Below are 25,693 nucleotides of genomic sequence, written 5' to 3'. Positions count from 1 at the left end.
GGTGGCGTGGGGGCCCGCGCGCGCCGGCCGCCGCCTCCTCGGGCGCGCGCTCCGTTTCGGGCCGCCAGTTGACGGTGGCGTGGTTGCGGATGTTCTGGGCGCGGCTGGCGTAGTTGAGGGTGTTGAGGGTCTCGTCGAAGTCGGAGGAGGACGGACTGACGCAGGCGATCATCACCGTCTTGGCGTTCCCGCCCAGCGAGTCTTTGAGGATCCTGAGGACGCCAGGTGGGGCGCGTCAGGGGCCCCAACGAGCCCGGACCCCGAATCGTACCCCGCGGGCCGGCACCTCGGACTGCTGGGCGGCGCGCCCCCCAGAAGCCAGACGGGTCCCAGCCCCCCTCCCCCACCAGCGGCCCAAGAGGGGCCCCTGCTCCCGTGGGCCGCCGGCCGCAGGGCCCTCACCGGGTGATCTTGGAGTCCCGGTAGGGGATGTGGCTGCCGCGGCGCTGGGGGTCGCCCAGGGCGCTGATGACGTTGCCCAGCGCCAGGAGGCTGCTGTTGATCTGGATGCTCTCCTTGAGCCGCTCGCCCGTGCTGCCCGTCTTGAGCACCCTCTCCGAGCCCGCCAGGTCCACAAAGTGGAACTTGGAGACCAGCAGCTGGCCCGCGGCGGGTCGGGGCAGACGGCTGGGGGCGCGCCCGCGCTGCTCCAGGGTCACGGTGAAGACGGTGTGCGAGCGGCTGGACAGGCGGTTGAAGTGTGTGGCCCCCGTGTGCCGCGCCGCGTTGCCCATCTCCAGGAGGCTCAGCACCTCGTCCAGGCCCTCCACGTCCACTTCCTTCACGCCACACAGCACTACGGGCACAGAAGGCGGTGAGCCCCAGGCAGGGACTGACAGGGACTGACCGGCCAGGAGGGCTGGCCGAGAGAGCAGGGCTGGCCCTCTACGGCTCTTCCTGACCCAGGTGCCCCTTCCGCGTCCCCGGGACACTGGAGGGATAGGGAGTGAGGTGTCCTGCTTATCCTGGCTCGGGCCAAGGGGCTCCAGCTTAGTCCCCTGCCCACCTCAATGCCTTGCACTCTGGATACAGAAGTATATACCGAACTCAGTGGCGACAGGAGACAGGAAGGCACAACCTTCCAGAGTTTGGGTTCCCCAGTTAGGAGGTACCCCTCCCAGATAGGTGATCCACCCCTCAGCAGGTGAAGCCCCACTCCCAGTCAGTAGAGGCCCGGGAGTTCCTCACCAACATTTCCCCGATCATCTTCCCGAAGCTGGATGTCACGGCTGGCAGTGCCCACCTCCAGCAGGTCTCGGAACTCCTCCTTATACACTTCCAGGTAGGACACGTGCACCAGACAGTCCAGCAGGTCATTCTCATCGATAAGCTTGAAGGCTTCAGCCATGGCCCGTGGGATGATGCCCTGCTCGTCCTCGTGAAGGGAAGCTGGGGACATACCACAGAGCCTCCTGCCACCATGTCTTCAGCTGGACAGGGCTCAAGGCCCCGAGGCCCCTGCCAGCAACTGGAGGCCCGGGCTCCAGCATGAAAGTAGCAGTTGGGGCCAGGATAGCTGGGTAGCCTGACACAGCCCATGCTCCAGGGTGGTCAGGCAGAATTATAGAATTTCAGAGTTGGAAGCAACCTCTCAAGGTCCCACCAACCCCTTTCATGATGTAAGCATCCCCTCCACTACATCCCTGCTAGATCATCAGATACCCCTGGCTTGATTACTCCCCGGGACAGGGAGCTCATTACTATAGTCTATGCTCAGTTATCTAAAGGACCTCCTAAATTTATCCCAAGGAAGTAACAAAAGGATGTTCAGAGCGGCACTCTTCATAACTTCAAAAAAATGCAAACGTCCTAAGATCCAATAGGGGATCTGGTTAAGTAAATTATCTTATATACACAATAGAATGCCAAGCCACCATTAAAAAATTGGCTTGAAGAGTATTTAATGATATAGAGAAATGTTTATGATACACTGTTAAGAAAAACAGGATATAAAGGAATGGTGGGTATAATCGAATCTTATTTTTTAAAGGTAAAATAATTTCCTCAGAGAAAGAAACTAGAATGCTAACAGGGTGGGTGACTGCTGAAAAGCAATTATCAGGTAAGTTTTCTTTTGTGCTTGTGTTTTTCTGTATTTTCCTAATTTTCCATGACAAACACGGATACTTTTATAACCTAAGAGAAAGCTGTCTGAGCTACTTAATATGGGGACAGTTCCTTCAACTGTCCCAAAGCATCTCTGCTCTCCCAAGAGTCCACTCCCAAGCCCCACTACACTGCCGGCCCCCTCCCCAGGCGGCAGCCAAAGCGCGGCTCTCCCAGGACCATCCCTATTTCAACTACTCTGACTCGAACACGGATTCCCGACCCTTGGCCGGCATCCCGACGACCTCCAGAGACAAGCCAACCTCTCTTGCCTTTCCTCCCACTGAGATCAGCAGAACCACACAGTGTGACCTCATTTCTGTGGAGTTGAAAAGGCCCCCCCACCTCTAAGGACTCTTCCTTCCTACCCTGGTCAGCCTACAGTCCTGGCTGGTCCCACCTGGGCTGCAGATCTGAGGAGGAGACCTGCTCTCTTTCCCCCCAGTGCTCCCACCTCTGACAGGGAATGGCAGGGGCAGAAGTTCAGGAGACACCGAGGGCCCTCTGCATGGGCCTGGGCCCTCAAGCAGGGTCACTCACCCACACTGGCCTCCCCCATGGTGTACGTCTTCCCGGAGCCCGTCTGACCGTAGGCAAAGACGGTGGCATTGAAGCCCTCAAAGAAAGCCTCGAGGAGGGGCTGCACACAGGCCTGGTACACAGTCTCCTGCCCAGTGTCCTCATCCAGCACCACGTGGAAGCCAAAGTGGCGGTCTCGGCCAAGGGTGACACGGCTGTGCTCGGGCTCCACTGTCAGGCAGCCCTGGTGCCCGTGGAGCAGCTCCTTGGGCAGCAGAGGGCGGACTCTCAGGGCCACCCTCACGGGGGCCTCCTCAGCGCCTGGCAGCCTCTGGGTCTCCAGCCCCATGTTGACGGAGGGTTCCTGCGGGCCCTGGAGAGACAGGAAGAGGCCCCTACCATCAGCATCTGTACTCCAAGGGCTGGACTCACCCCGCAGGTGACCCAGAGCCAGATCCTGGCTCCTGACCTTGGAGACATGGAAGGGAGGGTGATATAAAGTGCAGAACGTCCTCTGCGCCAGCCTGGTGCCCCAATACTGCAAGGGCCCACACAGTCCTACACGGTAACACTTCATGGCTCCCATCACTGGCAAAATGAGGCCCTGACTCCTTCACCTGACTCCCAAGGCTTCTGTGTTCCAGCTGTACCCTTCCCCCGGGACCCCATCTCCTAGAACACACACACACACACACACGCGCATGCCACTACCACCACCACCACGTCAGGGAACTCCTTTCCCTAGTACCCACTGGGGTCTCCGTAATCTCTGCCCTTGTCACCCACACCCCCTGCCCCACCTTCTTCAAAAAAGACCTTTCAAGACCAAGTTCCCACCACCAGATCTGCCAATTCCATCTTCTAAATATCTCTCAGGTTCACCTGCTTCTCCCCATCCTATTGCCAAAGCCCAGGTCCTGGCCACTGACCTCTGGACCAGCTTCCTCACTGCTCTCAGTCTGCCTGTGCCCTCCGCCAGGACAACCAGGGGCATCTTTCAAAATTGCAAATGCAATCCTGTTACTCTCCTGCTTAAAATCTTTAAAAGAGGCTCCCCCACTGCCCTTGGTATTCAAAACTTTAACAGCCCTGCCTACCTTGTCTGCTTACCTTCTCTCTGCTTGCAACACACTCGCATCTCTCCAGGCTCAGGCTGGTCCCGGCTTCCTTGGGGGGCCAGGGAAGCGCCTCTGCTCTGTGTCCCCAGCACTACACACACACACACACACAGCGCCCCATGGTGCTCCCACCAGCCACTGGCCGCTCTGTCGCAGACGGAGCTGGGAGGCAGGGACCCTGCGGTCCCGCTTCGTGCTGTATCTCCAGCGCCCAGCACAAGGTCGGACGCTTAGTTGCTGCCCAGCAGTGATGATGAAACTGCATCCAGAAAACTCCCCGTCCCCATTCTCTTCTTAACGCAGTCCACACCGCCCCCTACCCACCGGGCCCACAGCCCTCGATTTGTCACTAACTTCTCTCAGCGAGTGTAACGGTTCGTTCGTTCCCTCACGCAATCATCCAGTCCCTGCTGGGTGCCGGGCCCTGGGACATAGCGCTAACTATCACACAGTACAGCGGGAGCCTCCCCGCGCCCCGCGGTCCCGGCTTTCGGCTGCGCACCGAGGGCGCCCGGGTAACTCCACCGGTGCGCTGGAGGAGGCGGGCACGGGACAGGAGCTCCCGGAGTTTGGAAAAGTGATTACAAATGTGCACCCGACCCTCTCAGCGTCGGCGCTCGCCCCTCCCGGCCAGGCCCGAGATGCTGGCCTCAGGCCCCTACTCAGGGAAGGGGGTGTTCCTGCCCGCCCAGGAAGGGGCCTCCAGGAGGCTGGTACGCAAGGATGGGGGCTCCTCGTGCTCGGTCAGAGCTCCCCAGGTGGCTCTCCCACCGCCACCCGGCCCACGCCTGCGCGGGGAGGGGGCGAGCGCGCGCCTCCCCCCTCACCTCGTCCTCGACCTCCACCCCTCCCGGGCCCACACCCACCTGCTTGGGTGGGAGCACAGTCCCCCCGCGGTGCAGTCAGGCTTCGAGCTTCCACGCGGCGCGCTCCGATGCCGTCATCGGGACCCCCGCCCCCCCCCAAACATCCCGCCCCTCACCCGCAACTCCGCCCGCCTGGGCGCTCGGGGGCGGAGGCGCGAGCCGGGCGGCGCCGCGGAGTCTGTCCGCAGACAGGGCGGGGCCGGGCCTGGAGGGGCGGGGATTGGGCGGGGCCTCACCCGAGGGGTGGGGCCACACGTCCCAAACACCCCCCACCTCCCCCGTGCCGTCCAGGGCTGCAGGCGCTGCGCTCTGATTCCAGCGATTTGCGGAATTCTGGGGACACGACCACCAAGGCCGATGCCCCGAGCTGGAGAAGCCCACCTGCTCGTGGAGCGGGGCACCTAAATCTTACAATGCAAGTTGCAACAGGTGAGAAGACAAAAACTAACCAGGAGACTTTCCGCTCCGCGAGGGGAGTTTGGATTTTCCAACCCTAGATTCTGAGTAACAGCGGAGGAAAGATCTGCTTGTTCATGAACTCATTCGTTCAGGTCAGGTGCAGACCTTCTCTCCTTCCGCCATTGCTACCCCTGTATCGCATCCCAGCACTCCTTACGCCCCCTCAAAGCTCAGCAAAGCTCTCCCTTCCCCATCCTCAGGAACCCTCCATCCCGCTTTTCTCTCCGATTTCACTACCCCTTCTAAAGCGGAGAAGGATCCATCCCCCAGGAAGTTTTCGAGATTGGGCTGGGGGCCCACTCCACCCTCTGCACTCACACCAGAAAGAGTCGTCTCTGTGCCCCTCCTCCACCAAGACCCAGAGTGACCCAGGGGGTGGATGGATGAAGCCACCAGGGACCTGGCATGCCAGAAAGAGAGCAGGACGGAGTCTGCCGCTGGGGGAGCCTCACCAGGGTGGGCCCTGACAAGGCCTGGCCCCACAGCTCTGGCTTGGAAGCCCCCAGTTTAGAATGAGCAAGGGAACCTCTGGTCTATTGGTAGATAGAACGGCCACCCAGCCTCGGGTTCCTGGAGGGACAAGTGCCCCAGAAAGGGGCCACTGGGAGGTGAGGCTGCGGAGTTCTCAGCCAACCACTCCAGTTAGGGAGGTTAGTCTGGGTGTTCCTCCTGCATCTACCTGGGCAGGTGCAGCCCAAGGGACTGCCCCCACATCGCCTCCAGCATGCCCCCCAACGTCCAACCCAGCACTCCAGCCATCCTTGTCTCCTCCTCTCAGCCTGTCTGCCACTGAACCCTGACTCCCCCTCCTCTGTAGCTTCCAGTCCAGGCAAAGCACTTTGTCCTCTACCCCCTGGCCACCCAAGTCACCATCAGGGCCACCGCAGAGCCTCTTCACTGGTCACCCCCGTCCCTGTAACACATGCCAATTAGAAGAATACTACTAGTAGGGGCGCCTGGGTGGCACAGCGGTTGAGCGTCTGCCTTCGGCTCAGGGCGTGATCCTGGCGTTGTGGGATCGAGCCCCATCAGGCTCCTCTGCTATGAGCCTGCTTCTTCCTCTCCCACTCCCCCTGCTTGTGTTCCCTCTATCTCTGTCGAATAAATAAATAAAATCTTTAAAAAAAAAAAAAAAGAAGAAGAATACTACTAGTAAAGAGCACAATGTATGAAGAAGGCAGGTAAGAGCAGTCAATGTCTTGGAGGGTGCCCTTCCAACTCTTATTCTCTAGGTGTCTTGGTCCACTCAGGCTGGTATAACAAAATGTCAGATGCACAGACTGGACAGCTTATAAACAGCAAACATTTCTCAAGTTTTGGTGCCTGGGAAGTCCAAGATCATGGCACTGGAAGATCCAATGTCCAATAAGGGTCCACTTCCTTGATGTCCCAGAGGCTTCGTGTCACAGTGTGCTCACGTGGCAGAAGAGATAAGCTAGCTCTCTGAGGTCTCTTCTATATGGACATCGACCCCATGCACGAGGGCTCCACTCTCATGACCTAATCACCTCCCAAAGGTCCCACCTTGAGGGTTAGGATTTCAACAAATGAACTTGCAGGGGGATACAAACATTCAGACTGCAGCCCCACGATATACAAGCACCTACGTGTATATTATACGCACGTATACTACACATATTATCACTTGTCCATTGTTCCCACTAAACTGAGAGGTCCTTGAAAGGAGTGTGCCGTGTTTACCTGTGTGTGTCTTTCCCTTGGCCCTCGGCCTGGCACTGTCACTCCACAGAGGTTTTTAGTAGAAGTTATTGAAGAAAGGAAGGAAAACATTTTTGCGTTAGCAGAAATACGGATATGGATCGCTATGGCTCAGGTTTTCATATTGTAGGCACAATGCGACAGAAGGGCACTTAGGATGTATCTGGAGAATAAAGTAGCATCCCCTTGGTGGCATCTTATGCTTTAGAGGCCCCCATCTGGATACCAGGCCATCCTGTCCTCAGTTCAGAGTCCTGTCTTCAGTCACCTCTGTTTTGTACTCTCAGTCCCACCCCCCCCAAAAAAAAACAGTAGAAATGTTGATCTCCCCACATCAAAAAAATGCTTCCTCAGTTCTAAGATTCACATTTTGTCACACTGTAACGTTTGTGAGATGGAGCTGTGTCTTGCAGTCATTGCCAGGGGAAACTTGGCACCAGGAGAGGTGAGAGGGGATGTCCACCTGCCACCTCAAGGACATGGTGTCTTCACCTCCATGACCTCTGACGGACTGGTTGCACTGGGAGCACCACACATGGTTGAATTTTAATTAAAATCTGGAAACATATTTGTCACGTTAAATGTCATTAGAAAAATTGAACTCCGATGTAGTAACGAAATTTAATTTATTATGTATGCACAAGACTGCCTGTCACAGACAGGCAGTGCAATTAAGGCTGTAGAAACTGCCAAGTGTCTTTGGATAGATCTATATTAGGAAGCCCTCAGCTTCAAGGAACACAAACTAAAACTCGAAGTGGCTTGAACAATAGGGCTGTTCGTTATCTCAGCTGAAAGACAACAGGGAGGAGGCTCTGGGACAGGTTGAGTCAGTGGCAGTGTGACAGAGGACCTGGCTTGTCCATTTCTCTGGCCATCACCTTCAACCATAAAACATCCAGAGGAGGAAGAAAGCACCGTATCATGGGGCCCTCTTTGGATCAAAGGAACTTTTCCCGGGAGCCCAAAGAGTGGCTTTCCCTCACATCTCTTGTACCACATGGCTTAGGGCTGCTGTCTGGGAAGTAACCACTGGCAAAAGGGTGGGAAGACTAGGACGGCTTAGAAAATGCACATGAGATCAGTCTGCATGGTGTTGGCAAATGTGATGGTCCATTTTACGTATCCACTTGACTGGGCCATGGGGTGCCCAGATATGTGGTCAAACATTACCTTAGACATCTCTGTGAGGGTGTTTTTGGTGAGAGTAACATATAAATTGGTGAACTTTGAGTAAAGTAGATTGCCCTCCCTAGTGTGGGTGGGCCTCATCCAATCAGGTGAAGATCTGAACAGAACCAAAAGGCTGACCCTGCCCCAAATAAGAGTTTTCCTGCCTGACTTTCCTTGAACTGAGACTTTGGCTTTTATCCCGCCTTCAGACTCAAACAGAGTATCGGCTCTTCCTGGGTCTTGAGGCTGCCAGACTTTGGGTTGGACGGACTAGAGCCACACCAACAATTCGCCTGGTTCTCAGGCCTTCAGGCTTGCACTCGAACCAAACCACGGGCTCTCCTGGGTCTCCACCTTGCTGCCTCAACCTGTAGCTCCGAGGACTTGCCAGCCTCCTTAACTGTGTGAGTTAATTCCTTCTAATGAATCTCTCTGTATATATACCTCTTATTGATACATATTTATGCACTTCCTGTTGGGTCTATTTCTCTGGAGAACCCTAAGACAGGAAGTCATCCACAACCACATCCTAGAATTTTCAGAGATAAGAGAGGCTGTTCAACTATTCGCATATCATGAAGGATCCTCATTCAGCTACCAGGCATCTATCTGTCAGAAGCTGCTAGAAGCTGCAACACTTCCTGTGATATAGAACTCAATTAAGGAAAAAAAAATAATTCAATTAAGGAAAGACTAAAAATTCACCCATTTGTGAAAAGTCAATGCAACCCCAGTGTTGTCTGACATGCTGTACAATGACATTGTTGGTCCCAAATATTCTAAAGCAGCTGAGCTGGAATGATAATGGAGAAGGCCTATTACCGTAACGGTCAAAACAATTCATTTAGACTCGGAATGTGAAAAAGCGGGGAACGAAACTTGGATCTTCGTGCATGTAAATGTAACAAAAGTTGGTAATAATTTGTGAAACCTCATATTTAGGAGAAGGAAGTACAATTAGAATTAGAATTATAGTTATTAAGCTTAAAGAAAATAAAATTAAAACTTTTTTGTTATAATACAATTTTGAGAGAATTTTGTGATGTTAGAGTTCACTGGAACCACTGATGTGAATTCATAACTTTGGAAAGAAATATCTTTTTTCTCGCTCTTACTAGTGGTTGTGCAATGCCTTTCTGTCTATCACCGATATGCACATGGAACAATCAGGTATGTGCCCCTCAGCGTTCAAACTGTAGGTTCTATCACCATCCCCTATTAAAAGTAGCTGATTCCAGGGGCATCTGGGTGGCTCAGTCAGTTGAGCAACCAACTTTTGATTTTTTTTTTTTTTAAGATTTTAGTTATCTATTTGAAAGAGAGAGAAGAGAGTGCCTGAGAGAGCTAGTGGAGGGGGCGGGGAGTGAAGGGCAGAGGGAGAGGGAGAAGCACACTTCCAGTAAGCCGGGAGCCTGATGTGGGGCTCAATTCCAGGACCCTGGGATCATGACCCGAGCCAAAGGCAGATGCTTAACCAATGGAGCCACCCAGTCATGCTCCCCCCCACCCCCCATTTTAGCTCAGCTCATGATCTGAGTCATGAGATGGAGCCCCACAGGGAGAATGTAAATCAGAACAACCATGCTGGAGGATAATTTGGCAATATCTAGTGAACAATACACACACTGTGTGACTTAGGAATCCCATTCAGTCACAGTCCCCAAGAATCTCATATGAATGTTCACTGCCAAAATTATGGAATAGTAGAAATATGGAGGGGTGCCTGGCTGGCTCAGTCATTAGAGCACGTGACTCTTGACCTCAGAGTCATGAGTTCAAGCCCCACATTGGACATAGAGCCTACTTTTAAAAAATATGGAAACAATCCAAATGTCTGTTGACAGGAGAGTGGTGTGGCAGAGATTGCAAGTTGCCCCCCACCCCCAGGATCCACTTCCCATCCTTTTAAGACCTCTGATTTTAGTTAAATGCATAGCCACTCTGAATAAAGACTGTATTTCTCAGCCTCCTCTTTAGCTGCATGTGGCCATGTGACTAAATTTTGTCCAGTTAGTTATAAGCAAAGTAATGTGTATAATTTCTCCTTCCCCCATGTCTCTTCTCTGTGGCTGGAAAATGGAGTTGATGGCCAGGGCTGGAGCAGCCATCTTGGCCTGTGAGGCGACTTGAGGAAAGACAATCTCTCCAAACTGGTTCAATTCTAATTCAAATGACTAAATTAATACACTTGTTATTAATATACTAATTTTACATGCTTATTAAATATAAAACGTATTTGTCTTCATCCATTTGGTCCACTATCACCAAATACCACAGACTGGGTAGCTTATAAGCAATGGAATTTATTTCTTACAGTTCTGAAGGCTGGGAAGTCCAAGGTCATAGCGCCAGCATGGTCACGTTCCGGTGATGGCCCTCTTCTTGGTTCATAGCTGGTGCCTCTTGCCGGGTCCTCACATGGTGGAAGAGGCAAGGGAGCTCTCTATGGCCTCTTTTATAAAGACTCTAATCCCGTGGAGCCCTCATGACCTCATCACCTCCCCAAAGCCCCACCTCCTCATCCTATCATCTTTGGGGGTAGGATTTCAACATATGGATTTGGGGTGGGGATACAATCAGATCACAGCAAAATTTGTATAATAAAAAAATCTCTAGTGAAAATGAGTGACTCTCAGAAACTTCCTTTTGAGTGAAAAAAAAAAAGCAAGTCTCAGAAGAATACACATAATTCCACCTAAAGTTCAAAGCCTGCAAAACAAAACAGTATTGGAATGAGGTATATGCATAGGAAAGGAATTTATAAAGAAAAGCAAAGGTACAGTGAACACAAAATTCTGGATTATGGATCCTGGGGGCAAGGCCAGGGTGGGAAAGGAGAAGCCAGACAGGACGTTCTAATGGTGCCGCTCACGTTCTGTCTCTTATGTTGAGCAGTAGGTAGGAGAAGGGTCCACCCAGTAGGACATGCGAGCTTAGTCCCCTCTCCGCAGACAGAGGAACCGCCGGATGCCTGCTAACTATAGCGAGATGCCGATGAGACATGCAGAAGTTTCCACTGACTCAGGTTTATAGAACTGTGTAAGAGAATTTGCCTTTTTCGTTTGTAACCCACATTTCAAGATTTAAAATAATTTGATGAAGTATGAAATGTTTAAATGTTTAGGAAAATTCTGCTTCAAACAATGAGCATGATAGCCCAAGTCTATCTGTCTCCAGACACAGAAGTCCTTTGGTTAGTAAGATCCTAAATACTTATGGAAGAAAAAAGTGGTAAATAACTGCATGGATAAATGTATTTTGTGGTCGGTAATGGTTCTTTTTCCATCTTCAAAAGCTGTGATTGAGTTGGAGGTGTGTTACGTGAGCTGAACCAGAGGAAAGCGGATAAGGTGTTTCTCTGAAGGGGACCCTGGCATCCCATTGTGAAGCGGAGCGCTTCCCGAGGTCGTGAGCGCCCAAAGATGAGCGTGGATGAGCCTTCACATCCACATGAGCAAGGAGACTTGCCCAAGTGATGTCTCTCAGAACAGTGAAAAGTCCCACACCAGCCAATGAAGCACATTTCTGTCATTTAGAGGAGATATTTTGCTCTCATTTCTCTCCAAAAAGTGTTCAGAAGCCCCAAGGGCCAGGCTCAGAGCACTTAATCAAGAGGTTTTTAATGATAAAAAGAATCTTTTGCAACTTAAACTGTTTGTTTCCTGGGCAGTGCTATTCCATACGCTGGCCCCCAGCACTCTGAGGGGTGAGGGGTACGGGCCGGCGCCTGGCCGGCAGGTGTGTTGACTGCTGCAGCCCTGTTAAGGCCCCAGCTCTTCTGGGTTGCTGAGAGGGCAGTTTTTGTGCCAACTGGGGTATGGCCTAGAAGGAAGAGCCACAGGACTATGGAGGAGTGGATGATCAGGAAAGCAGCATGGGCAGGTGAGTCCAGAACAGATGGGTGTTTCTTTCTGCACACCCAGGCTTGCGGTCACTGCACCAGCACCTGCCCACGGGAGCCCTGCCAGGGCTAGGCTGAACCTATCTTTGTAGCCCCTGTCATATCAGATCACACTCCCTCCCCAGGAAACTGCTGAGAGTGGTGTGGATTGTAGAGCTGGGGTGGGGTGCCCAAGGCTAGCTCTGAGTCCTGGCCACATCCACACAGGCATGTCCATCCTCAGATTCCAAACCCGAGCATCAAGGCCAAGGACTCATTACACCAAAGATCGGCCAGGACCTAAAGTCAGTTTCAGAAAGCTCAGCTTTTGGGTATGGAACAGAGTGGGGGCCGAGAGGGTGCTCACAGGTCAAAGGGGGGGCCTATGGGGAATGTATATATGGACCTCTAAAAGGACTGACAGAGAGGTGGTAATTATCTGTGCAGCTGATGACAATAACAAGAAAAACAGTTTGGGTTGGAAGGCTACTTGGCGTTATCTAACAATATTTAAAATACACATCCTCTTTCACCCAGCATGTCATGGTTCCAAGTTATCAGTTTCTCCTGTAGATGTACCTACACGTCTGCACAAAATATTTCGTATACAGATGTTTATTGTAGCTCTGTTTGCAGGAGCAAAAAAAAAAAAAAAAAAAAAAAAAAAAAAAGAAGGAAACGACCTGAAAGTCCATCATTAGGGAACAAGGTAAATCAAAGATAGCACATCTACATTATGAAACACTTACTACATGGCCCTTAAAAAGAGCAAGGAGGATTTGTGGTGCTGATACAGAAAGATCTCTAAGATGTATTGTTAAGTGAGGAAAGCAGGATCACATCCCAAAGCTGTGTGAACAAAGTGGGCTTGCACATGCGCAGCCTGTACCTGGAAGGATATCCGCGATACTGCCAGCGCAGTGGTTTCTGTGAAGGGCAACTGGGGAACTCAGTGAGGAAGACACACACCCTTTTGCAATTTGAATTTTTAAATTATAGGTATGCGTTCCCTAGATTTCCAAATATCGACGTTTTCAGAAATAGGACCTGGAATGAATTGTGGCTACTACAGAGTCCGTACATATGGTCTATGTAGTTTGGACTTTATAAGGTGAACGGTCACCGTTGTCGTCCCCCGGCACTGGGGGCGCCTGCGTTCGAAAGGCGGTGGAAGAGGGAACGCACAGTTGGAAAGCAGGAAGGATGCACATGGCAGTGCGGCTGTGAGCCAGGAGGTGGCGCTACAGAGCGGAGGCCGGGACTCACCCTGCGAAGAGTATGCGTACTCGGAAAGGGAGGCTAATATTGACAAAAACATACAACAGCTTTTGCACCTAATTGTCACTCCCTTCAAGGTAGTCTGCTGAGAGGCTGGATACTCGGAGGAATCTCTGAGCTCAGGCCTTAAACATATGTCAGAGACTTCTGCATAATCTTTGTCTACAGAGGATGGATCTAACTTTTGGAAACCATCAACTGTCGTTTGGCCACAAGTTTGGTTAAAGAAGTGAGAGATCAAGTCAAACAATTAATCTTTTGGTTAAAAAAACAAAACAAAACAAAAACAAGGCATAGAATCAAGGCAAGCTGCTGCTCTGACGCTTCTTAAAAATAGGTTCTGACAGCTAAGCCCAAAACGGTGCTGAAAAGATAACGCGTGCCTCGGCAGCGCCGCGGAACGAGGCTCGGTTCTCAGGGGGCTACTTGGAAGAGGTCACCGCGCACTCGGAAGTGCAGGTTCTGTTTCTGGGCGGAGAGCCCGCCCGGGCCTCGCCTCGGGGCGGCCGGCGGAGGCGCGGGGCTCAGCTCTTCTTGCGCAACTGGCTGTACTGCGCGCGGCCCAGGATGGGCTCCATGACGCTGGGCCGGAAGAAGCTGTCGCTGACCCTGCGCCTCGGCTTCTCGCGGGCCACGGTCGGGAAGGACGAGAGCGGCGCGGCGGGCGCGTCCGCCCTGTCCTCCGGCCCCGGGCCTGGGGGCGCCCCGGGGCTGCGCGCGGGCCGCAGGCTGCCGCGGGGGCTGCGGGGGACGCGGCGCGGGCTCCGGGCCCGCGGGCGGCGCCCCAGACGCCCTGCGCTCGGCCTCCCGGCGCTCGGCCTCCTCGATGTCCCGGAATTCGCTCTCGGGCTCCATCAGCGACAGCCTGGGGAGCTGAGGGCCCCGGCAGCCCTGTTAGGGCGCCGGCCTGGCCCTCCTCCCTGCGCCTCCCCCTTGCATGCACCCCTCCCAGGAGGCCTTCCGGAGGGCACAGCCTGGGGTGTGGGACCGGGGCGGGGGAGCAGGGGAGACCACTGACGTCTTGCCCTCTCCAATGGTCTCCTCGGTCCAGACCCCCAGGCAAGGCAGGCAGCACCCTCCCAAAGTGCCTGGACCCCTGGGGTCTCCCTCAGGGTTGGCTCCGTGGAAAGTCAGAGGCTTTCCCACCGTTCCTTGGGCCTGAGTTGTGCGGTAAGCACAGCCCACTCGCTGTCCCAGCCAAGGTCAAGGGACCCATGCCTGGCCCTGTTTGGAGCCCAAGGTGAACAGGCTGGAAGCCAAGACCCTGCATGCCTCTCGGAAGTGGGTGACTGAGTGACCCCTGCCCCCAACCCTTGCTCACTCTAAAGGGTGGACGGCCTGACTGGGGCCTGCACAGCCTGTCACTTGCTCTAGGAAGAGGCCCAGGGACTGCCAAAGAGACAGTGTTGGTGTCTCTCGGGTTTCTCCTGTTGTTAATGGGTGATAGGATTGGGATGGGGCAGCGGCTGTGCCCTGGAATAGAGCCCACCCCCCAGGGTGCCCTGGAAGCCTCCCTCTGGCCCCTTCCCAGGGAGCAGCATGCAAACCCCCTGAGGTGAGGGCTGGGCCAACTGGGGGCCCCCAGACTGATGGTCGGAAGCAGGGCTGTGAGGAAAGGTCTCAGGCCAGGGCCACTGTCTCTATCCTCTTGGGGCTGGCAAGGGCTCCCCATCAAGGCCATAGTTTGCCAAAATGTTTCTGGGGTGCTGAGGATCAGGAGGACTGCCAAGAAGATTGGGGAAAGGGGGGCCACTGGTCACATCTGCTTTACCTGTCCCTCCCAGGCCCCTGGGGTGGAACTCACCGGCACATAGTGGACCACCGTGTCTACCACGTTGTCAGTGACGCCCTTCAGGGCGTCTGACAGGGACATGGCCCTCCCCTTGCTGGAGGAGACCGCACGGGCCGGGGTGAGACGCAGCATCCTGGCTGCCGAGCCCAGCACAGCCGCGGGTGCCCACGTCACGGCGGAGATGGTGCTCTGCACGGCCTTCTGCAGCGTGTGGGCCACACCGCCCAGGAGGCCTTGCGGGCTGGGCAGGGCTGCCACCTGGGGGCCAGAGCTAGGTCAGCACCTCCTGCGGCGTGTCCCTTGGCCCCTCTCCTCCCCACCACCCCCAGAGCTGGAGGGAAAGTACATGGACACCGAATGGGAAAAACTGTCCACTGGTGTCTTCTAGCTGTGTGGCCTTGGGCAGGTCCCTTCCCCTCTCTGGACCTGCTTCTTCATCTGCACCGTGGGGATGACAGTCTCCCCCTGCCTACTTTCTGGGGCTGTCGTGAGGATCAGCTGAGAGAAGGGCATGGAAGTACTTTGTTTAGCCAGCTGTTTGGGGGTGCGGTGAACAGCAGAGAGTGCACGTGCTGTCTCTGGGTCTGGGGGCCGAGACCCTCGTTTCACCCCATGACTCTGCTTCGTGTCCCCTCGGTGGGCTGTGGGACCTTGAGGCGTCCATGTCCCCACTCAGCTTCTGCTCGCCCCCTTACCTCTTTGAGCTTGTTCTCCTCGGTGTCCGATTCCTCCTCCTCCTCCGTCTCCTCTCCCTCCGTGTCCGTCTGGTTGTCGTGCTCCTCGTCCTGGGCAGCGGCGAGGTTGTGCAGCCAGGGCACCCGCACCTCACTCTGCCGCCGGGACACCACCTGCATGGCGGCCGACGCGCCCCACTGGGCCAGACTGCTCTGAGTTGGGGGGGGGAGCCGTGAGCTGCTGGCCTCACATACCTGCAGAGGCCCGGGCAGCCCCAGCGGGCAAAACCCCTCACTGCCAGGGGCAGGTCCCCAGACTTGTCACTGAGCGGTCACTCACATACCTGGAGCGTGCACATCGGTAGTGTGCAGCTCTGTGAAGTTTTATAAGCACACACGGGTGCAACTACCACAGATCAAGATAGAGGCCATTTTCAACCCCCCAGAAGTCTCCTGTGGGGGTGGCCCCCGCCCTGTCAGTACCCCCCCCCGGGGACCACATGTTCACCTCTGCCAACAGAGGGTTGGTTTTGCCCATTTTTGAACTTTGTATAAATGGACTCATGCAATGTGTCTTCTTTCATGAACAGCTGCTCCTGTTCATCGTGAGACTGGTCCGTGCTACTGCACGTCAAGAGAGCTCCTTCCTTGTCCCCTCTGTGTCATATTCCATGTATATCTAGCACAGTTCGCCTACTCTGCTGTTGGTGGGCGTCTCTGTTGTCTCCAGTGCTTGGCTAAGGATAAAGCCCAGTAGGAACATTTGGACGTGTCTTCGGGGGACATAAGCTCTCATTTCTGTTCGGTTGAACTGCCGGGTCTTTGTGGGGAGATGTGTTTAGCTTTAGTAGACACTCCTTGGAGGTCTTTAAAGAGTAAGAAATCAAGAGGACCACAGTGTCCCATGGGCGGAAAGAGACCCGGGCAGGTGGGCTGGTGTCCCCTTGAGGCACAGCCTGGCTCATTCCTAGCCCTAAAGAGCTCCCCAGACAGGGCCTCCTTACCATATGGCTTCAGGGGACACCATTATGTTCCGTGTGAGCAGGGTGCCCGAGGTGGCACAGTACAGCAGGCCCTCCCTACTACACATAAGGCTGGGACATGGGTCAGTCGCAGCCTCCACGGGTAAATGATCCCCCAGTGCAGGGGAAAGAAGGGAACCACTACTCCCATATCCCGACTCGAGCCACAGAACCTGGTGCATAGTAGGTTCTCGGCAAACATTTGTTTGAATGAATGAGTCAGGCCTGATGATGCTGTTAAAATTGTTATCCAAATGATGGCTGAGAAGGGTTGTTTTGTTTGCTGACCTTTATGCTTTAATTTTTATTTCCTTTATTTTCCTTTATTTGGCCTTAGTTTCTTACTAAAGGTCCTTATGAAAAAAATCCAGTCTATATCTGTTAAAATACACAGAGCTGGGGGGTGGGGTATGGTGGGGACTTAGCCCGCCCTGGGCCTAGAAAAGGCAGCTTTACCTTAGGTGCAAGTAGGATGCAAATTAGAAGCCTCTAGAAGGGAGATTTTAAAACCTGGGGGCAGTCAGGGTCAGGGTCAGGGATGCAGCCCGGCCAGCGCTCTCTCCCCAACAGAAGGGGTTTGGCACCTTGCTTACTTACAGGTGACACTCCCTGGTTCCTGGATAGCAGCTAGGGGTCTCTGCTCCCTCATGGGTGGGAGGGCCCACCACAAGAAGCCCCCTTGTGAGGATGAATGCTGGGAGGTGGGACTCGGAGAGGGAAAGAGACAGAAGTGCCCTCGGCTCACATCCTGTCCTTTCTCTTTCTTTGAAGCCCAGAGGACTGGCCCTCTGCCCCCTTAAGGTCTCTTGTCCTTAGACCAAAAGTTCCAGCCCAAGCTGGAGGAGAGAATGTTCCTAGTACCAGAGGTGGAGTGGGGTGGGGACGGGAGGGACCCAGGCTGGGGGTCAGCCAGAGGTCAGGGCAGCACTCACCAGGGGAGCCACACCTGGGATCCACATGGCCAGGGCATGGCCCTGCTTCAGTGCCCGGGCTGTGGTCTGGAAGGTGTGTCGAGAGAGAGTGTTGGCCAGGGCCCCAACCCTGTGCACAAGGCTCGGCTTGGCTTTGGGGGGCTTCTGGGGATGCTGCTGTCCTGGAGCAGGGGCTGGGTAGGATTTGGGGGGAAAGAAAGGAAAGCTGATCAGAGAGAGAGGGGGGCTGGAGAAGCTGGGGCTGTGTCTAGGGTTGCAAAGTGGTTACCCGAGCTTCACCACAAGTTTGCTGGTGACTTGGGCCACTCGCTTTCCCCACTTACAAATGCGGAAAGGAGGCTAAATTACAATGGATCCCTCTGGAAATCTTGCTGGGCCTTCCCTGTTCCAGAGCTGTGGCCTGCTGAACTCTGGCTGCCTCTTGCTAATTCCCAGGCAGCATGGGTAGCCAACCTACTTCCCAGGGAGGGTCTGCCAGCCCCCCTAATTGTAGATACCTGACTCTTCCTTGGCTGAAGGGAGTAGGAACTCTACCATCTTCTCAATACCACCCAGAGCCAAGTCGGCCCCTCCAGAGGCCAGCCGGCCGGCTCGGGTGTTGGCGGCATACTCGGCAGTATCTTTGGCTACCCCCCAGGCGAGCTCACAGCTGGCCAGAGCGGCCCCCAGGACCTTGTCCGAAGTGCTGGCGATGGGCACGCTGATGCTATTCCTGGCACTGCGAAGGCGGGTAGAGATGGTGTCCTTCAGCTCAGAGGCAATCTGGGAGAGAAGGTGAGGGGTGGGATAAATGACTTTTTCAGTCTCATGGTCCATAAAGGGCTGGATCTTGAGGACGTGGGACTGCCATCTTGAGATCTGATGAGTATGGCCCATGATCGTAGGTGACTATAGTTACCAAGTGGCCTGGTGCAGGTCCACCAGGTATCCTGGGATGGGGAAAGGGGAATGGGGGGAGCAGAAGCAGTGGGACCCAGCCCAAGCCCCTGGGCTGTGCCTGCTTTCCAGAAAGCCTGTCTTCATTTGGCACCCCATGGAGAGGAGCAAGCCCACTGTGTGGCCTTAGGGGCAGGCGGTTACCCCCAAGCTTGAAGGGAATTTGCCACAGAAATGAAAAGTTGACTGTCATGGCATCATCAGCCTGTGCCCTCTCCTCCTGAGAGGTGAGACAACAGAGTACGGGGCACATTAGAGAAGAGGAAAGGGGCTCACCTTTTCAGGAGGGTACTGGAGGGCTGGGATCTTTTCCTCCAGGTGGTCCAGGCCACGGCAGGCCAGCTCGTTGGCAGCTATGACTAGACGTGAAGGCCACAGAGGGGTGAGCCACGAGGACCTAGCAGTGGCCTCTGTGCGAGGAAGGCGCCTCAGAGCCCTCCAAACCCCCCAGCCCTGCTGCAGCTGAAGCATTTTGGAACCTGAGTCCCCCCACTCCCCGCTCCCTGGCCCCTTTCACTCCCCATCCTCTGTGACTCCTTGAGGCCAGGCCGGAGTCTTCCCTCTGTGTAGGAACTCTGCGGTCAGGCAGATCTGGCGCGGAGCCCAGTGCGTGTGTCTGCAGTGCGTGGCTTCCGGTAAGTTCCTGTGTGCCTGAGCCTCAGGTTCCCCGTCTGTAAAATGTGGACTGATGGTGTCTACCTTGCAGGGTTGTGGTGAGGAGGAAGTGACAACACCACCACAAACACCACCCACAAATGCTGGTCTCTCCCTCCCTGGCCTCCCTCCCCTCTCTGGGTGAGGTCTGGGTGCACCTGAAGCACAGGGAGAGTGAGGGTGTGAGAGGAGGAGCAGCGGGGCCCTCGGCTGGGCCTGTGTGGGTAAGGCTGACACTGCTTTCATCCTAGAGGTGACCAAGTCCGTCCGAGCTGCAGCTGGCCCAGGCCCCGGACGGTCCGTGTCCTTCCCTCTACCCTCTAGGAGTAAGAGGATCAATGGTGGGAAGAGGGTGGCGGGGAAGAGAAAGGAGTTGCCCCCAGAGAGGGGTTAAGTGGCAGAGGACGTAGATGCTTCTAGGAGGTAGGGGCTACTGAAGGCAGAACTCTGCAGTCATGATCATGGAGATCGGTTCTCTGTGCTTTCATGTATTCTCTCTCCAGATATCTTACAACTCTTCACAAAATTCTCAAGCAGCAGAAAGCCCAGATGACTTAGGCCATCTTCTGACTGGGCAAAATGAGACCCAGGGAAAGTACTGAAGGAGTTTGTGGGCAGGGAGGCCAGCCCAGGGCGGAATCCTCAGACACCCATAATTCTCTAATCAGGATGGTGGAAGATCCTAGACTTCTTGGTGCTGCTGGAATTTCCCTCAGCCCTATCAAGAGCCTTGCCTTGGATGCACTTGTCGTGATGAGCCCTGGGTGATGTGTGGAAATGCTGAGTCACTATATTGTGTGCCTGAAACTAACATAACACTGTGTGTTAACTATACTGGAATTAAAAAAAAGAGAGAGAGAGAGAGAGAGAGAGCAAGCCTTTCCTTGGAGATCATATTTTCAAATGGGGCAGAACAATTCAAATAGGGCTGGGTCGGGTAGTAGGGCCTGCATGGACAGTTTCTCTCCACCTCCAGGGCCCTGGTTGCTAGCTCTCCGCTTCTGGGCCCAGATGCCTTCCCATCCCCCGCTGCCCCCCCCCCCAACTCTGCAGACAGATCTAGTTAGTCTGCTGCTCCTGCTTTTGTGTCAGCCTCTGCCAGTCCCTACTGCTGCTGCTGGATTCGGGGCCCAAGTGGGTGTCTGGTCTACCACGAGCCCCACTCCCACCACTGCTCAAACAGCTCTGCCCATCCCTTCCCCTGCCAATTCTTCAGCCCATCACTGCCATCCCAGGAAAACGCCAACTGGGCTGTAGATGGGACATCTACAGATGAGGAGACCTGTATGTCCATATCTGTACCTGTATCTAGAGCGTCTATCACTGTATCATCTATATCTGTAGAGAAGAAAGTCATATAACAGGATGTGGATGGTTAGAAAGGCCACCAGACAGCCAAAAGGGCGCACAGATATATCGGCAGACAGACAAGCAAGATATCAGACAGACAGACAGATAGATGGTGGCCTGCCAGTGCCCTGAGGACTCACACTGGGTGGACAGCCTGCGGACCACCGGCTCCATGCTCCAGGCGGCCAGGCTGCTGGCGCCCTGCACGCCCTTCTCGTAGGCATTGCATACAGAGGCCACCAGCGGGTGGGCTTCCTTGGTGCTGGTGTAGGTCTTCTGGAAGCACTCGCAGGTGCCGCTCACCACCGGCAGCTGCAGGACCCGCTGCAACACGTTCTCCTGCTCCTGGCGTGGAAGGAAGGCAGGCAATCAAAGCGTTCCCCTGAAAACTCCTCCCTCCCGGAAATCAGCCACGGGTCACAGAGCCTGCTGGTGAGGCTAGCCTGCGTCCCAGTGACCTAGGAGGAACCCAGGCCACAGAAGTCTCTGGATGGCCCCCAGGAAAAGCCAGAGCCTGCCTGCTATGCTCTCCTGGCTCAATCCAGGCTCTGGGGAGCTACTGGGACGCGGCCTCCCTGCCTGCGTAGGGTGGTCTTCTGCCTGTGCATACTCCCCCTTCCCTCCCAGACCCCCTTCTAGCTGGCAGAATGCCACTCCCTCAAGACACGAGCATCACTGCTTCTGGGAAGCTTCCTGACCCTCCTCCCAGACATTAGCAGACACCACTCCTTCCCTGGCTCGCTTCCCATCATCACACGGTGCTGTGTATCCCGACTGTGTGTCGTCGCTGTGTCTCCAGTGCCTAGACCAGAGCCTGTGCAGCAATGCTGGCTGAATAAATCAACGGGTCAGGGCTGCGCCTAGGAAGGGTAAGTTGAGATCTGCCCAACTGCCCAGAATCACAGCAGTTTAGGCCTCCAGGAGCCTCTACAGCAACAGAGCTTCCCATAGTTTCTCTGGCCAGCTTGTATTTTTTTTCTTTAAAATTTTTTTTAATTTTTAAAATTTTTTTCAAGTTTGTCATTTTTTAAAAAATTTAAATTCAATCAATTAACACAATTTATTATTAGTTTCAGAGGTAGGGGTCAGTGATTCATTAGTCTTATGTAATACCCAGGGCTCATATCACGTGCCCTCCTTAATGTCCATCACCCAGTGACCCCATCCCTCCCCCCCGTTCCTCCCCTCCATGGCAGGCTTGTATTGAGACACCTCCTTGGATGGACCTTGCCCCTCACAGAGTGGCCTGTGGCCCTCGTTGGACAGCTCTGTCGAGGTGCAATGTGGCTTCACCCGCTGCTCCACCCTCCGCCCCCTGGAACAACACTGAGCAAATCGATTTCATCATTCATGGGCTGGCCCTTCGCATATTTGAAGGCAATATGTCTGCCTTTAGTGGTCCTTCCTCTGTTCGAAATAGCTCGAGATCCTAACTTAGCTTACCGCCCTGGTCTGGTGGTCCCCTCTAGATAGGCTACAGTTTAGTGTTGTCTTTCTTAAACATATAGCACTCCAGCTTGAAGACAGCATTCCAGGTGTGGTCTGAGCATGTGGGGTATAGTGAAACTGTCGCTTCCTGCTTTAGGGTGCTGTGCTCTTATTAATGCAGTCATATAATTAAACTTTAGGACACCCAGGAATTCCAGTGAACAAACGCTGGTCTTTGAGTAAAGAATGTGGATTCTAGTCCTGCACAAGGAACACTGACTCAGTGCCATTATGCTCCAGGCAATGATTGGGGTGCTTGGGTGACAAGACCTCACTGAATTCTAACAGTGACCCTCTGAGGTCAGGTCAGCACTTTGCCAGTGAGGACTCAAAGACCCAGAGATGTGAAGTGACTTATCCAATATCACACAGCTAGTAAATGGCAGTCAGGATTCCAACTCAGGCCTGAAATGGTATATCTGCAAGATTGGCTTCAAAATATCACAAGGTGGGGGAATAAATGAGCACAGAGGAGGTGGGATTGGCCACAGGATTAATTGCTTTGCAGCTAGTGAAGGGTGTTAATATTCTTCTGTCCATTCTGAGGAATGCTAAGAATTCTCCATGTGAACGTTAAAAAGAGAAAGCTCCACAGGTCCTGACTCAGATGCTGGAGCTCTCTCTGCAGTTTGAATATGTCCCTGTTACACGGTTCTGCTCTGGAAGCAAGCACCTAGCCTCTTCTATTTGTAGGCTGTTAGGAGACCCATCAAGGAGACTTGTAAGGAGATTGAAATTTGAACTCAAAAAAGATTATGACTGTAAACAGAGAATATATTCTTTAACATTTGGACAGAGCCTTCGGGGGTTTTTGTAGGCAAAGTCAAAGATGGAGAGAGAGGTCCTGGGAAGGGAATAAACCACCACCCGTTAGGATGGTTAACTATGCACTGGTTCATTTTATGCCTCTGTGTTCTATGATTTAATATAAAACTTGGTGGTGATTCCAAGTGCAAAAGTTAGCTAAAGCCTAAACTGGGACAAGATGGGCATTATACGGGCTCACATCTGAACTGTGCCTAAATCAGAGAGGCCTTGCCTGCCGGGGGGGGGTGGGGGGTTGTCAGGTACCCCTTAAGGTGTCACACCGCTCCAAGTCACAGTGAAAACCAGCCTAGAAACAAAAGCCCGGAACAATGTCCTTCTAACCCTTTCCCATATATGACACAGGCTGTGAGCCCTGTAACCCCAAGAGGTGCTGTTCACGTATTCTAGAACACGCACGACACCCCAGAGTTACAGAATGCAGTGGCTCGGCTTTCCAATCTACATCCCGCCTGGGTGTACAAAGCCTGGGCTTTTGCATCAGCATTTACAGCACAGTAGTTCCCTTCCTCTCCTTACCCACTCAGCCAATATTTCTGTTCTTTCCCTCCGAGGTGCTCAGTTTTCAGTAGGCACTACCTGCCCCCCCCAGCCCCCCTCCTCTAAGAGCCCCCTGCAAAAAGTACTGAGGGCAAGAATAATGGAGACATAATGGCCAAAGAGGAATACAATCTAGACATAACTTGTTCTGAGTTTCCTGAACCTCTCCTCCCTGCTCCTTCCTCCCCTGCTCAGTGGTTCCCCCCAAATCTCATATAGGCCCAAGGTACTCACAGGGGGGTCTCCATCCAGCAAAGTTGGGCCCTTGTTGACCGCCATCACAGCTCTTCAAGCTGCAAAGCAGAGTCCCAGGTCCATCAGAAAGTCCTCAGCTTAAGGCCCGCAGGGTCAGTCCCCTACGTCTCATGGCCCCACAAGGCCCAGGCTGCCGGAGAGCGCCAGCTCCCTCAACAGAAGGCATCAGGTTGGAGCATGAATGTCACAGACCAGCGGCCACTCCCTTGAGCCCGGTTGGGAGGAGCTGCCCACAGCCTACTTGTCAAGACTGACGTTTCTTACAAGGCTTCAGGGTAAGAAATGACAATACGGGTAGCTTTAAGAGATAAGAGGTTTTCGATGAAGTTAAGGGGCTTCAGATGAGGATCCAAATGAGACTAAAAGAATTAATTTCAGGTTTAGTTTTTTTTTTTTTTTTTTTGACGAAAAAGTTCTGCATCAATTCCTCTCTTGTTAAGCACGTGTACCTGGCAGTCCTTCCCTGAATGCTCAACTAGGAAGAAAGTCATCACTTCAAACCAGCTATTTCACCTGTGTTCTGGAACAGCTAGCGCCCCAGAATATCTACCCTACACTCTTGGTCATTCCCCTTGAATAATCTCTCCCTCAGTGGTTTCCCTGCAGACCTCTTCATCTTCCATGAAATTCTCAGGAGACCCTTACCCTCAGTTTCTTTCCTGTAACTCTCGAAAACAAACCAGGTAAGACAGATGTTCCCGGGGCCCCCCGTACTCACGCCAGCTGATGCTGCCTCAGTCCCACAGAGCCCAGGCTGCTGAGTGGCTCCCCCAGCAGCAACAACTCAGCCGCTCCAGGGAAGCCTTGGGCAATACTACTAACACCTCCCAGTGGGAGGAGGGCAGAGGGGAAGAGAACGTTGGGTCCGTCAGTTGTCATGGTTATTTGAGCCAGGGTCCCCTGAACATATCATAACTTCTGGAGGGCGATTTGAGCAACTAGGAGGACTGCAGAGCTGACACGAGATCCAGCCCCAGAAGAGTTAGTATTCCAGAACCATGAAATATCAGTTCTGTAACATGTTTCTGGCCCTCAGTTCTCAAAAACTGTCTTCCAGAAGGAAGGTGTTGGAATATAGGTCATAAAACTCATAAATTCTAAAGTTCTGTAACCTTTGGCTCCTTTTTTAGAGTGTCCTGTGGACTGTTTTTAACCCATTTCTCTCATCCCTTATTATTTACTGTTAGGAGCAAATGTTGAACAGTAAGATTTAAACCCACACGGGAACAGAGTTCACCTGAATGTGCTACCCTTTGATTAAGATAAATTGCTCTTGGGGTGCCTGGGTGGCTCAGGCGGTTAAGCGTCTGCCTCTGGCTCGGGTCATGATCTCAGGGTCCTGGGATCGAGTCCTGCACTGGGCTCCCTGCTCAGTGGGGAGACTGCTTCTCCCTCACCCTCTGCCCCCTGCCCCGTTTGTGCGCACTCGCTCTCTCTCACAAATAAATAAAATCTCTAAAAAAAAAAAAAAAGAGAGAGAGCGATTGCTTTCAATGAAGAAGAGGACCAGAGCTAGGGTTGACTCCTGACAATCTAGGCTTTGAGGAAGCAATTTCAACCTCCGTCAATTCCTAGGATTTCAAGGAAGTTTAGAGCTCTGCCTGGTCTAAGGTGCCACCAGAAAATGCCGTGGGAGAGCCAACTGGATTTTGCCAAGTCTGGAAGAGTGTGTTGACCAGGATCCTCTTACTGATCGACAGCATCCAGACAACTAAGAACTATCACCTCTCATCCCTTCCTTAGCAACAAATCCGGCAGGAACCCAAGTTCTAGTTCTCGGCTTCAAGGATGACGGAGGACTGTGGTGTAAACCACAGTATTCAGATTATCTAAGAAGGGCTTTTTAGAATGGATCATGGGTATGAGGGGCACCAGGCTGGCTCAGTCGGTAGAGCACGCAACTCCTGGTCTAAGGGTTGCGAGTTCGAGCCCCATGTTGGGGCTTTATTAATAATAAAATGGATAATGAGGGGACAAAACTTATTTTTCTTCTTGTTGGTAGAATTACCTCTATTGTTGACTCTTTGCTAAGTTGTATGCTGTGGGCAATAGGAAAAAAAGTCAGGAGATGGGGAGATTTCTCATGGATCCTTGGTAATCCCGTATC

General features: G+C 53.5%; 2 protein-coding genes across 2 annotated transcripts in view; both read right to left on the bottom strand.

Moving 5' to 3' along the window:
- Nucleotides 1-4,710, bottom strand: part of KIF7 (kinesin family member 7) — a 26,087-nt gene extending 21,377 nt beyond the window's left edge. The window contains exons 1-5 of the mRNA XM_034667884.1: nt 4,610-4,710; nt 2,647-2,998; nt 1,189-1,389; nt 403-796; nt 2-212 (exon numbers count right to left, since the gene is read on the bottom strand). Of these exons, the coding sequence (XP_034523775.1) occupies nt 2-212; nt 403-796; nt 1,189-1,389; nt 2,647-2,974 (1,134 nt within the window). The 5' untranslated portion in view covers nt 2,975-2,998; nt 4,610-4,710. The remainder of the gene's footprint in view (nt 1; nt 213-402; nt 797-1,188; nt 1,390-2,646; nt 2,999-4,609) is intronic.
- A 7,764-nt stretch (nt 4,711-12,474) lies between these two features.
- Nucleotides 12,475-24,350, bottom strand: PLIN1 (perilipin 1). Its single transcript, XM_019800009.2, is given in 10 exon segments — nt 12,475-13,858; nt 13,860-13,991; nt 14,923-15,168; nt 15,606-15,797; nt 17,539-17,711; nt 18,036-18,300; nt 18,751-18,833; nt 20,619-20,823; nt 23,566-23,624; nt 24,305-24,350. Coding segments are annotated over 9 exon segments (1,557 nt in total). The 5' UTR covers nt 23,611-23,624; nt 24,305-24,350; the 3' UTR covers nt 12,475-13,642.
- Between the last annotated feature and the right edge of the window lie 1,343 nt (nt 24,351-25,693).

The sequence above is a fragment of the Ailuropoda melanoleuca genome, chromosome 9 (assembly GCF_002007445.2).
Source record: "Ailuropoda melanoleuca isolate Jingjing chromosome 9, ASM200744v2, whole genome shotgun sequence".
Classification (NCBI taxonomy): Eukaryota; Metazoa; Chordata; class Mammalia; order Carnivora; family Ursidae; genus Ailuropoda; species Ailuropoda melanoleuca.
Note: the sequence above shows the minus strand (reverse complement) of the source record. Positions and strands in the feature narration are given on the sequence as shown.